General features: G+C 45.6%; 1 protein-coding gene across 1 annotated transcript in view; it reads right to left on the bottom strand.

Moving 5' to 3' along the window:
* LOC117474466 (forkhead box protein O3-like) overlaps positions 1-13,709 on the bottom strand; it is a 29,176-nt gene extending 15,467 nt beyond the window's left edge. The window contains exon 1 of the mRNA XM_034120267.1: positions 12,856-13,709. Coding sequence (XP_033976158.1) covers positions 12,856-13,344 — 489 coding nt within the window. The 5' untranslated portion in view covers positions 13,345-13,709. The remainder of the gene's footprint in view (positions 1-12,855) is intronic.
* Positions 13,710-14,661: the final 952 nt, after the last annotated feature.

Here is a 14,661-nt window from a genome sequence, read left to right as displayed (position 1 = left end):
AGTACATCAAATCTTCAACTTTGATGCTGTACCTGCAGAGACAAAATGATACGATTCTATGTAGCCTTGTGCAAAATACAAAACTTCAAAATCGATTTATTTTACTGCCTTCTCATTCTCACCATGTCCGCTTTTACTAATACATTAGTCATCAAGCTCACGGGCCAAAAGACAGACTGGTAGCATCATCATGGAGCTAGCTGTACCCTGTGATTACCTTCCGATGGCCCGCGTCTATCCATCATATACAAATTCCTCAGGACAGATGCAACTGGATGGAGGCATATTTACAGTAAGTGCGTGACTGTGAGCACCGCGGATGGGTTATGACACACACACACACACACACACACACACACACACACACACACACACACACACACACACACACACACACACACACACACACACACACACACACACACACACACACACACACACACACACACACACACACACACACACACACACACACACACACACACACACACACACACACACACACACACACACACACACACACACACACACACACACACACACACACACACACACACACACACACACACACACACACACACGTGAGAGAGTGCTACACCTCTGTATGGTGTGTGTGTCACAGCACTCCTGGAAGGGGGGGTGCAGCCTTTTCCGCCTGAGTGCGACTGTCAGCGGGCATCACTCAGCCTGGCAGTGTGGCAGGACGTGAGGATCATTAGTGGACGCGAAGGGAGCGAGAGAGCAAGCAGGATGGAGGAGAGTAAAGGAGGGAAAGGGGAGAGAGGGGCAGTGACTGTGTGAGTCGGGCAGCGCGTCTTAATATCCGTCTTGAGAGCATTACACACACAGCAGTGCACTTTCCTCTCAGTCACGCAATCGCCCCACCGCCAAGACCCCCCTCCTCTGTCATTTTTCTCCCCTCTGTCACTCTCCCTCCCTGCATCCATCTAACCCCCTCTCACCCTGCATATCTGATTGACCCTCTCTGTCCCTCCCCATATCTCTCAAGCCGTGGCCTCACTTAAGCACGGTGCGTTGCAGCTTTTCATTTCCCCAGCTCCAGATTTATCCATCCTGCTTCTTCCTCTCCGCTTACATCTTTCCATTTCAGCCCATTGCTTCCATTTTCACCCACTCCGCCTCGCACAGACGCTCTTCTCCCTCGCACTAAGCATCATTGCAAGTTGACCTACTCTTTACCGCAGCAAGGTGAAACAACTGTTCTACACATGTGAGACATAAGCTCTTTTCACGTCCTTCCTTGCGCACTCCGTCTCAGCACTTCGTCCCCTGCATGCTGTTCGTGCCAGCCCTTTACTCCTTCAACCATCAGCTTATTCCTTTGTACATTTGCCCATCAATCCATCCATTCATCTGACACTTTGTATCAGTATGCTTCATGTCCACAGTCAGCCGTGCACCACATGACCGTCAGCCTTTCTCCATCATTCCCTTCACCAACCTCTGATCTCCCTCCAGGTCTGTGACCTGTGCTGCTGAATACCACAATCAACATGCCTGACATTTAACAAACAGAACAGCTTCCACAAAGATAGCTGTGTTAGCAGAAGTGCTAATACTCCCCTCGTTTGCTTACTCAGTAGGTTTCCAGGTTCAGGGATCCATCTGTTTGCTGTACTGTCGTAGCATTTATCACACACAGATTAGGCCCGTTGGCTAATATATTTGCCCCAGTGAAACATTTGTGAGCTTGGTTTTGGCACCTGTTGTGAGTGTAGTTTAGTATTATAGCCCTGCTTTCTGGACAGATGCCAGCTCTGTTAAACAGGTTTTGGGTTGACTGGAGCAAGAAATGAAACTTTCGTTTGCCCAAAGAACATGTGACCCACCAGGTGCAACAGTGGATGGCAAAAAAGACCTGTCTATTTGAGATGTTCTAAAAAAAATGGCACATGGGCCCAATATGACCCCTTGTTTCTTTGGGTGCTTTCATTAGGGCTTTGTCCTTAGATTCTCTTCATTTTATGCACTAAACAATAATCTAATAATGAACATAATTGATAGATTACTTTTATCTCCACCAGAGGATTTGGCATTCCACCCTAATTAATGATCTTCCTGGTCAAACAGGGTGAACAGCTCCAAACTATAGTTTCCACTCCCTAATCATAAACAGGTAACATCATAAGTCCACACACACACACACACACACACACACACACACACACACACACACACACACACACACACACACACACACACACACACACACCACACACACACACACACACACACACACACACACACACACACACACACACACACACACACACACACACACACACACACACACACACACACACACACACACACACACACACACACACACACACACACACACACACACACACACACACACAAAGTTACATCTACGTCTATCCTTGCATCTCTTTCTCTCTCACACACACGTCCAGAATCCCCTGCATGAGTTACAACATTTTCCTAATCTCCATTCCAGATAACACTGCACTGAAAATGTACAAAGAAAGCTCCACCAATCACACACAGCCTTGACTCCAGCAGCATCCCCTCAGCTGCCCCTCTTGCACCTCCGTGGCTCTCATTTAGATCTCTCCCCAGCCGCTCTTTGGGCATGGATCACTTGTAAGGATTTGAGAAAAGACTTCACTAAGCTGATTGCTAAAGGGAAGGGGGCAAATTACCCTTGCACAACCGCGTAAAAACCTTCTTGGGTCATGATTTGCCTTATGTAATAGATTGTGTGAATGTGTGTGTGTGTTCCCGAAATACCACTCCCCACCCCCGCAGATCCTACCCCACGCCATTTATCCATTTTGCACTAATTGAGGGATCTTTTTTCGGAAGCTGTTATTGCACGCATTTAATTATTTATTTTTGACAGGAAGCAATCTGGTGGCTAGTGAAGGGATCGTGTGTGTGTGTGTGTGTGTGTGTGTGTGTGTGTGTGTGTGTGTGTGTGTGTGTGTGTGTGTGAGAGAGACAGAGCAGGACTGGGTCAGTGTAGCTTTTGGGGTAACTGTGTGTGAGGGCAGAGCTACTGTAAGCTAACTGTACTGGGTTTTTCTCTATTTATGAAAAGCATATAAGAACTTTACTGTATCTGTGTGCGTATGCGCGTGTGTTTTGCATCACAGAGTGCACGGCTCTCTGAGTGCAATGGGAGTGCACTAATGGACGCACACTTGAGCTGAAAAGTGCAGAGTGTAGCTGAAGTGCAGCCAAGTCTGGCTTCCAGTCCTGCTTGGATGCCCTATAATCTACTCTCCACTATTCCAGCTCTCTTTCTTCTGCCTCTCCATTTTCCTCACGTCCGTCTCCTTGTCTTTCCATCTCAGTCTCTCTATCAATTTAATATTTTCATCCCGTTTTCATTGTCTGAGCGGGCTGCCCCCTACTCCCCGCTGTCTTTCTATTCAATCTCTTTATCCTGGTTTGGAGAATGAAGAGACGTGGATCAGCATCGTCGCTGGCTAGCCGCGGACTTTCCTTTCCTCCCTGCTGTGCAGTGAAGAGAAGGAAATAAGGGAAGACGACATGCAGCCACCAGTAGTCTTGACCTTTATCAAGCTGTAGTGCCTGAGGCAGGCTGATGAGACATTAAGAAAATGACTGAACAATATTAACCCCTACTCACTGACATATACACACACACACACAGTCTGGTCTGAACAATGGCTCTCTTGCCTATTTCCTTGGCCGGCCCTTTCCTGACACTAAGGATATGCTACAGACCGATGATCAAACTGGGAGTAACACTTATGCATTCTGCGTCACTTCACTTCTGAAAGAAAATAATGGCAAGACGGGCCGGCCTGCCTGCTCAGATTGTTTAACTGTGATTGATCCCTTGTCGAGCCCCGGTTTCCCAGCACTCCCGTGAATGCCAAGTCCTGTTGAGAATTGATGCTTCATTATAAACCAACCTCACAAGTTCTTGAAATAATGCATCAGCCTGTGAGTGAAAGCTGGACCTGCGAGAGCCAGATGTTAACCCTGACGGCTGCTGTCCCAGCAAGGCTGCACTTCTAATGATAGATCATTTCCCTGCTCGCTCTTCTTCTGCCTCTCTCTTTTGTGCCCGTGTGCACGTCTGAGTGACTGGCGCATGTGCATGTGTGGCCATCCTTCTACTCCAGTCAATCAATGAGCAGAGACAATTCCCCGAGTGACATTTACGGAGAAGAAAGAGAGCCATTTATCACTTTAGTTTTGGGATAATAAAGGAATGACTGAATGAGCCAGTGTGTGTGTGTGTGTGTGTATAATGTGTGTGTGAGTGAGAGAGCAGGCAAGAGAGAGAGGGAGCGCTAAAGATGAAAAGGGGATTTCAAAAGCACATGAAAGGAGCAGGAGAAATGAGCGAGGGAAGAGGCAAATGAGTGATAAAAAGGCTACTTTGTGAGGAGGACTGAGAGTGTGAAATAGAACAAGTGAGGAGAGAAGAGAAGGCCGTGAGTGACTGACAGTGAAAAAGAGAGCACGAGAAAGAAGGGTTTGAAAAAAAAGCCGGGGGTACGGAAAGAAAAAAGGCAGAGAGACAGGGAAGGGGATAGAAAAAGGGCTCTGGGCACAGAGAGAAAAAACGAAGGAGAAAGACGTGGAAGAGACGGAGATGGAAATAAAAGGTCCAAGAGAAAGGGAGAAAGGGAGAAAGGGAGACAGAGTGAGGCAGACGTGTTGGGTTCATTCGGGGCTATGAGCAGACTCGGAGTTCAGACCTCACACGGTCAGCATACTAAACACCGGACCCAGAGTCCTGACCCAGATTCAAGGCAGTGACATACCAATCCAATTGGGGATCATTTCACCCCCCTGTCTGAGCATATCTCCCCTCAAAAAACACACACTCCCCTTCCCCCTCAACCCCAGCTGGTCTCACAGTCACCTCATAACCCAACAACCTCGCCCCAGTCCTGTAACCTCCCCACACATATGCTGGCTCCCACACAGATTTGCTCACACATGGGTTGTTTTACACATACAAAAGCACACACCCAGGCAGAGCCACACATGTACAGCGATTTTGTTCCAAGGTCAGATTCCTTTTAATAGCTCAGGTGAGCAGACATTACAGCTCAGCGGGGTTCCTGACCAGCAGCCACCTGAGGTGACCTCCACAGATCCATCCGTCACAGCCGTAGCATATCCACCAGCTATTAGCATAACAAGCATCTTTCTGGAACATAACTCTTGCTACTCCTCCCCTCCGCTGCCCTCCTTCGTTTTCCATCTACCTGCTCCGATCAGTCAACGTTAACTACATTTTCTTTTGTGAGCCGGCTCTCTCCATCACTTGCAAGGACCGCCAAGCTCAGGTAAACTGATAGACGGCCCCTCGTACGCTCTCCTTTCCCCTCCCACAATCCTTTGGCTCATGACAGTGGCTTGATGGACTGGCAGACAGGAGCGAGAGACCCGGGCGTGGCTGCCAGGAAGTGTCCGGAGATGGAGCATTGTGAAATACACCGTTTAGCTGTGCATACATCATGTCTTTCACAGGGACAGAAATGCGTGCAAGTAAACACACACATTTACACACATGCGCACGGCCATCAATCCCTTGCATACAGGAAGAGATATCCGACCAAGAGAAAAATTGAATTAGGAAATATGGGCACCGTGATTTGTGGGAATCGAGTTTTGTGGCCGGGAGAGAAATACAGCTCGGAGCACACTTCATCTTCTAGCGAGAGCCAAGAGGAAGAAGCATCTGTGTTGTTTATCTAAAGCCCCATCTAGTTACAATGGGCTGATTTGAAATATTCATATACATGTATGACAAGATCAGGCCCATTATGTTGCTCTCTCGGCGGGGCTTCAGTGAATGGATTGAATGGAAACCCATCACTCAGCGTAAATTATGAAGCCAAGATACATTACATAAGCCTATAGATGATCGTGAAGAGCAGTATTATTGTAGCCTAATATCAATCATGGCAACACACGTTCTATAGTGTCATCAGTATGATAATATGCTATAGGCTATTTCAAGGATAAACTTGCCATTATAATATATCACAAAGCATATATCCACAGCAAAGCCCATTAGGCTTTCTGTAGTGTGCATCATCATAAGACATTATATGGCTTTATGTTCTAGATGGATCTGCAAGAACACAAATGGTACTTCAGTCATAATGAGCCATCAATCATACAATCTGCAAGGGCTGCCATTCTTCTTTATCAATAAACATTAATCTTATGTTTAATCGTTGAAAGATTCAGAAGACTTTGAAGGAAAAATGCTAAAATATTCAATTTATTATTATATCTAACGAAGAAAAGCATCTTCTGGGCGGCTAAACTGTTCTTTTTGGGCATTCATCTCTGGTGAAATTACTCCGAAATTCAGATTCTTGAAAAAGTAGCTTGTCAATGTTCTACTGATGAACTAATGTGATACATAACCTATTGTTTTATCGCTAAAACCCTACCAAATCATGGAGTAAATTACGTCTTTGTTGGCCTACAAAACCAAAAATTCCATAGTGATGCCCAAACAGTGCACAGTCTGTATCTAATCAGAAATATATGAGGCACATCTTTAAGTACAAAGAAAATAGCATGTTTCATAGTGCTTTACGGCTGTTAAAGGTGTACGCTAGCATGGACAAGGCTAGCCTGAGGCCGTCTCGCTGTGATAGGGCGAGTACTGAAGGCGGAGGAGAACAGAGTGGAGAGAGCAGGCCCTGTAGATGAGGAGAAAAAGACAGAGAGAGTCGACCCAGCGTGACTACCGCCTGCCTGAGTGGAGCAGCCTGCCTGCAATTAAGGTGGAATCAGGGAGAAATCTGCGCTGCCTTGATAATGAGCCTCGTCTGAATTATTAACGAGAGCTGTTCCCCCGGGACCCGGGCTCCCACTGAGCCCATCAACCCCCCCCCCCCCCCCCCCCCCCAACACACCCAGACACACACTCATACACTGATGCAGGGAAAAAGGAGAGAGAAATGCAGCCATAAACCTCCACTCACACGACGACAATCACACATTATGCACATCGACACAGATGAGCAACAAGCATGCTGCTACACACGGAGACCAACATTTCAAGCACCACGAGGTCTAACACATTTTATTCACACGCCGAAGTGAATATCCAAAGCCATTTGCAATACAAATAACAGTTCTCTGGGACAAATAACTTGCCATCAGATTGAAACTGACAGACTTACATTTCTCTGTATAAAAATAAGCTACTTCCACGTGACACTTGACTGAATTTGAGAAATTCCAAATATATCATAGAGTATCTCTTGATGTGAGTGAATCCTGTCCATTTAGCTTACTCTACTGATCAAGCATAATGACAATGGGCATTTTCATAACCGCATTATATTGAGAAATTGCACATAATTATTTTCTAAGAAACAAGCCTGTTATTGTATAAGTCATTTATGGCCTATTAGTCATTTTGTAAATGATTAATGTTTATGAATAAAGAATGCTTTATTGGAAGAAATTGTATCTGGAAGTAATATTACTATTAACTCAGATGACAAAGATGTGTGATTGTTCCCTCTAAACTAGCAGAATATGAGCAATACATGGCGTTGTTATTAGTATGGCTACAAGTCACAGGGGCACTGGTGTCAACAGGATCTGGCTGGAGGGTTAACTTAGTGAGAACACAGGGACTTTTACTCCCATTTTATTGAAATACGGGCATTGTTGCTGTATGCCTCGAGCTCTGTGTGTCTAGACATACAGTATAGACCCCCAAACAGAAGACGACATCTTTCTGTTACCTCCAAAGTTTCATAACATGGAAAATAAAAAGAGATGTGTTCTAATCACCCAACACCCAGGGCTACTACCCCCCTCTCTTTCCCATCATCTCCATGACATCTCTTACACAGCCTCAGAGAGAAACACACACCACATTCTGTCCCTGCAGCTGTGAACGGTTTTGCCAAAAAATCCGCGGGCGCTTACCAAACACAGCCACGCCTTCCAAAATGAGCCAATCGCCGCGAGTCAGACAGGTTTAAAAACAAATCAGACAGCAAAACAGCACTGCAAACACTCGCTTCCGCTCTCTGGTCAGCCCCCTCCTCTTTCAAAAAATGGTTCACCCCACCCAAGAACAGAGTGTTCCTCCATGGGTGGTTCGAGGAGGCACAAGTGTGTCGTGTATTTTTGTGCAAATGTGACTGTGTGTGCATGAGCCAGTGGGGAATAGTGGAAACCATCAGCCTAAATAGTGCAATGGGGAAATAATGACAAATTCTCTTTGCTTCTTCAGTATATGGAAACTTAATTAACTGAAAGGGGGATTTAATAATCTGAGAAATGTCACTAAATGGCTCTTACATTTTTTAAATAAATGTGCAGAGCCATGAGTAATAAGCATGGGAGGAAATGCTTCAACAGCTGAAGTTCAGTTCGGCTGAGAAGCACATCCAAATTATTCAACCCTGTCAAATTGGGAACTTGACGGTCTCATCCCCTTGTATTCTGCTCCAAAAGACCCAGTAGCTGTAGGAGTCGAGCTGAGGAAAATCCAGCATTGTTATCCTATTATCTTGGAGATAATGTGAGATATGAGATTTCTCTTAGATGAGAAGAGGCCCACTGCTTAAGGCCGTCTAGATCATTGGCAGGAGACTGACGCCAAAGCTCTCTTGAGAAAGACTCCTCACCTCAATTGGCCCTTGTACCAAAACCCACTAAGACAGAAAAAATGTATAGAATGTCTGTTAGATGGATGGATTGAAAGAGAAAGGCGGAGAGATAAAAGAGGAGATAACATGGGTGTCTGCTTGATAAAATGATAGGAGAGAGCAAAGTAATATCTAAGGCAAACGATATTGTTTTTCATATTAGTGTCTGCTGATTGCCGTCTTGCATATTTGAATGTGTGCCCATGCTTTGGTAATTTGCATGTACATTAATCATTTTCTGTGAGAAGTGATCTGCCACGGCTGCCTGGCGGCTGCAAAAGGAAGAGAGGGCGGTGAGAACAGGCTTCTTGGCACCAGAAACCCGGCTCAACCCGAATATACTGCATGAACCCAACCTGGCTACGGCTGCACGAGCCAAGGGGAGATGTAAGGTGCTCATAATCCTGGACCATAAATCTGTCCAGCATGCATCATATGCTCTCGTTTTCTGAGTGTGTGAATGTGTGTCTGTCGCACTCTTAAATTACTCTGCTCCCCTGAGCCAAAACGGAGGATAAAATATGAATCAGCTGAAGTCTAGGATACTTTCCAGTCTCTCCAGACTCCCCAACCATCAACAAGCAACACAAGCATGCATTTCTACACACACAAGCAGGCAACTCCACACACTCACAAAGTTTCAAGTCTTTCCACTTCATGCTAAGCTTCTGTCAAACACGCTCTCTGCTGCACATTTTACATTCATATCCCTCATATTTGACAAGTGTTTCTCCACTGCAGCTGCCGTAGCCCGTGCAGTGACAGGATTACGAGACTCTTGTCTTCTTCCCTTTAAATCAATTAGATAAAGTGAAACTATCCTGCTCTGTTAGAAAAACTACCTGTGAAGTCAGGGGTTATATGTCTTTAAAAAAGGATAAGACTTGACAGACCTAGGGATACATCTGTATTTCTCTTCCCTTTATTTCCTCACAGACTATATCCTCTCTTTTCTGCAGTCGGTGTAACATTTCTCTCTAAAAATTGTATTTAGCTCCATCTGATCAGATTGCTGTCCTCTGACCTTTTGCCCTGCCGACCCTGCACAGGCCTCTACCAAAGTACACTTTCTAAATAACAGTCTAGTCGTGGATTAAAGTGTCTGACTGCCTGGCACCCTTTGCCGACCTGCTGCGCAATCCCCTGGCATCCGACCGCCCAATCGCCAGAAAAAGCCCTGTAAACACACGCAGGGAAAACTACGTGTGGTACAATAAAGCGGGAAGAAACAGACTCTTCACTGATGCACTGTAGTTGCAATTGTATACGCCGAAAACATCATGTGAGGATATCTTAGACCTGCATCATCTATTTATATTTAAATAAACCCAATACATAAAAGCATAAGTGAATGATGGACTCTTTTATCCCATAACTCCCCACACGGACATACACAAAAAAGAAACCCCCTGAGCGTAACAATGGCAGCATCTAACCCCCTTGAAGTTAATGAACTTCTAGGCGCCTACAGGGCATTCCCCGCACCAAGTTGCCTTAAAACCCCACCATTAGAGGCATTATGAAGTCAAGAGCGAGACTATGCAGCATTCTCTGCAGTGACATGCTGTCAGACCAATCAGCAGGCCCAAACACACACGTCTATAGAAGTAGACAGCCCCTCCCCCTGCACTAGCCCCCACAAAGAAGCACACAACACTCCCAACCCTGACGCTTTGTTGCAATTGACATGTGCTTCTCCCACGCACAAATGCACTATGTATCCACGTGTATGCGTAGATATTTTTAGATATAGTTAGCCAGAAAGACATAAAAACTCTTGATATGGGCCTTTAAAAACAATAGCTAACTTCACAGCATCTAGTTTAAGAACACTGGGAAATAAAGTCTAGTAAAGTTGCTTTACATCTACAGTGCTGTGATGGTAAAAAGTCGGGACACGGTCCTACGTACACTCGCTTCCATGAGGAGGTGATTAGAAAGCCATGACCTCAGAATACCGCGTCTTTCCTAGAAATCAGAAGCCATTAGGTATTTATAGGAGCTTAATGGTACTATCTAGGTGTACAGGCTGTCTAGCACCAAGCCATCAACCCCAACCCCCTGCCTGCCCGCCTCCTACGCAAACTGCCAAGCTATACCACTTAATTTCATTTTGTTTCATCATCAGCTTATCAACAATTCTTTTATCTTTTTTTTTTCTCCCTTTGCCTGCCACAACAACGAAATAAAAACATACTGCTTTGCATCAAATGCTTTGCTCGTGCGTGATATTTCTGATTGAGATGAAAATGAAGTGAATGATACAAGTAATGTTTTCTCCCACTCCCAAAGGCTGCTGTCAAATCTAATAGCCTGATATGATTGTTAAATTACATGTATGAGTAGAGCACCTGTGTTGGGGGAAGGTGGGGGGGATTTAGGGTCCTGGGATCATGGTTTGAATCTGAACATGTGTTTTTATGAACCTCGTCAAACTTGCTTTTATTAGCTGACTTTACATGCTATCCAACATCTCTTATAAAAGAGATGTTTGTGTGTCCACGCCCTCTATTCCTACCAAGCTTCATGAAATGCATGTACATTTCTGTCACACTCCCAACTAAAGAAAGTCTTCAGGGCTTCATTATGTATTCAAAGTCCTGAGAATGAAAGCGGGTTTCTCATTTGATGAACCAAGTTCAATTAAAAGTTGAACACATTTATTGCAAGAGCCAAGGTAGGCAGTTGCATCAGAAATGAGGCTTTCAATGTACATGCATGCATGCTGCTGGGTGAACATTTCCATATGCTATTTGTTTGGTTCCTGTAAGCAAGCTACACATGTGACTCCTAAGTGTATGTTTACATCACAATTCCATCTCTAACCAAAACCAGGTCAGTCCTGTTACTGACATTATGGCTGCCTGCTTTAAACGACTTACCTAATGCCCCGTCATTACCTGGAATGGGCCCCATGTCTCGCCTGTGGCCTGAAATAGCCCCGGACCTCAGGCTGCCACGCTTAACGCCCCCCCCCCCCCCCCCCCCTAATTTGCAGTTTCATAAATAGCGAACTAGGACTTTGGCACTAAAGATAAAGTGGCCATGTGGTTGACTCTTGGGGCAACTGCTGGGCTAATGAAACAGACCTGGAGGCGCACTTTAGGAGAGTTCAGGATTAACATGTGTCAGTCAAGTGCTTGAGATTAGGGCTCAATGCCAAGCAGTGAGATAAAGTATGTTTGCAACAGCAACAAGTTTTAACATGAATCTGAATTCATGTTGTTGGAAAGATGCCATTATTTTAGTCTTTGATCTATGATATTTAATAGTTCTGAGAAGGTAAAAATCATGGGATCAGCCAACTATATAACTCCGGAAGTAAGTATTTAATTTCGCTATCAGCATTAACAGTCTTACTGTGAAGTCCGGTTTTGTGGTCTTGTTTTAGTCAAAACAAACAAGGTTCTGATGACAGACGATGCATGTGCACAGAGCTACTGTGGAGATCTGAAGGTCTCAGATCAGCAAAGGTGCAACATGAGGACATGCACTGCCCTGCTGATCTTCCTGCCCCTTCTCCCTGTCCTCAGGTGGCCATAATGAATAGAAACACGATGAGGCTTGGAGCAGAGGCTGATAACATGGGCAAATGTCCAGGAGGTTATTCTAGGCTCTCAGCCAGACAGACAGCGGTGGTGGACCGTGGTCAATTGAACACCCTTCTGAATATTTACATTGTGGACAGCAGACCTGTGACCTACTACTACTATGTGTCCCACTGCTGATGTGTTTTTAAACTGATACGAATACGTGTGTTAAATGTACATTCAATAGTTGGTTCTATAACTGCCTCATTTATTCGCAGCAGATATGGAAATTAATCATTAACAAAAGCTGTGCTGCTATGGTGTAAGGATTTAATGCACTACAACGGACGCTGTTGCCCATCATGAGCTGATCTGAGATGAGCAAAGCCTTGTTACACACGCACAGCAAGTGACTAGAGTCCAGTCTATTACATTCTGCCATCGATGATCTATACAATGACTGACGGCATTAATGAACTAAGACAAGATAACGCATGGCACCATTCATGCGTAACCGACACTGAATCCCATGGTGACATGTATGGCAAAGGGGTGAATAAAATCACAATGGATTATCGAATAGTAATAATACACGATAATATCACTAGACACTCTGTGATTAACCCATCAAATCCACGTTATGTGTTTTTACTCCTTACCTTCCAGCCAGCTGAGCTATTACTGTCGCCCTTATCCTTGAAATAGGGCACATAACGGACCATCCAGTCGTATATCTGTGACAGCGTGAGTCTCTTTTCTAGGGTGCTCTCAATGGCGCGGGTAATGAGATCAGCGTAGGACTGGTTCCCCCACGCGTTCCGCCGCGAGGATTTGGCTTTGCGCAGCGGTCCGGTCACATCCAGCGCCGCGCCGGCCAGGCATGGGTGCGTCGCGCCTGTGGGTGCCGGGGCACCGGCTGGATGTGTCAGCTCTCCCGGTGTTCCGCCTACGAGCCCCGCTATGCAAGCCGGGACGTCCTCTGGTTCCACCTTGATGTTGACCAGTGGAAGACCCCCGCTGACCTCGTGTCCTCCGGGGAAGTCCTCCGGGCAAGGCAGCGGCCAGGTGCACGAGCGAGTCCGGCTTTGCGGCTCGAAATCCGAATCAACCTGATGAGCGTCCAATTCGTCGTCCCCCATCATCAACATTTACCCTTCAGTTTAAATCGGAATAAATCAAATGAAGAACAAGGGAGGGAATACCTCCACGATCCCCGTATCCAACTGTCCTCAGCAGGCTTTCACTTCACGTTGAAATTCGTCTTGTAATGTATTGAGTTTACACTCTGAATCAATAAGAGGCAATCCAACGGAGTAAAAGGATCATGATGAATACAAGCAGAATCACTGCCTCGCGTGTAGAGATAAGAGAAGTAATAAAAGTAATAATAATTTCTCGTCCATTTTACCTGAAGTAAAAAAGGGGAATAAAATGCTTCTTATTTAACAGTCCATCTCGAGGCAGTCTATCTGAAACGCGTGGCACGGCCAGTCATGGGGGCTTTTCAATCCAGTTGCAGCAACAGATGATATTTCAGATAAGCGGCATATTTGCCAAGCAGTCGTCGATAAATCCTCCACGAGACAACAGGAGGAATGGGGAAAGAGAGGGAGAAATCACCAGAGCTGTGTTGAGTGCATCCACTGAGGCGATAATGCGTGATTACCGTGAATTATTAAATCTTCCAGTCTGCACGGATTAGGCTGGCAGCTACACATTCAAGTCCATTCAGCCTGAACAGCACCCAACTGTCTGCAATTATAATGAAGAGGCGTGCGCATGTGACGAATCGATAAATCCTCAGTCTGAAAATATAAAGAAAAATATAGTCCAGCGATCACATTTCGTATCCACTTGTCAGGTTGATAAAATAGTCCTTTATCACACCTCCTCTTGCTCCCCTATCCCCCCTTGCCTTTTCTCACTCTCTCAGATCCCACACATGTTCTCATTTGCTTACAACTCGTTCCGTCGATGTGAACCGAGGATGACGCGCCGGCGCTGTAGTGGAGATGCTGCCAATTGGAGTGCGCTCACGAAATCAATACTCTCCGAACATGATCACAGCGAAATCCCGAAGTCCTCTTTCCCTCTCTCTCTCTCTCTGTAGCTCTACTCCCCCCTCCCTCTCCACAATCTCTGATATGAACCGAGAGAGCAAACCTCAAATTCTTAATCAAAACTCTGCATGATGATCTTTCTGGCAGAGCGTCACCCGGCGCTTTGTGTGCCAGCCCTCCAAGTCCAGTGGAGATAAAACAAGGCAATGTGAAAATGACACAAAGGGGAGATTCCTACATAAACTTGACAATGTTTTTTTTTGTCTTTAAAAAAATACACCGTCTGATCTGCCTTTGTGCGTAACAAATTGTCCCGGGCAACGTGCGCAGCGTCCAAATGTCCTCCAGGGAGAACTCACTCCGCGCAGCAGGTTTCACTGCTGATTATGTGTGGGCAATACCTTA

This window comes from Trematomus bernacchii, unplaced genomic scaffold (assembly GCF_902827165.1).
Source record: "Trematomus bernacchii unplaced genomic scaffold, fTreBer1.1, whole genome shotgun sequence".
Lineage (NCBI taxonomy): Eukaryota > Metazoa > Chordata > Actinopteri > Perciformes > Nototheniidae > Trematomus > Trematomus bernacchii.
The sequence above is the reverse complement of the archived record's forward strand: the minus strand, read 5'-3'. Positions and strand labels throughout refer to the sequence as shown.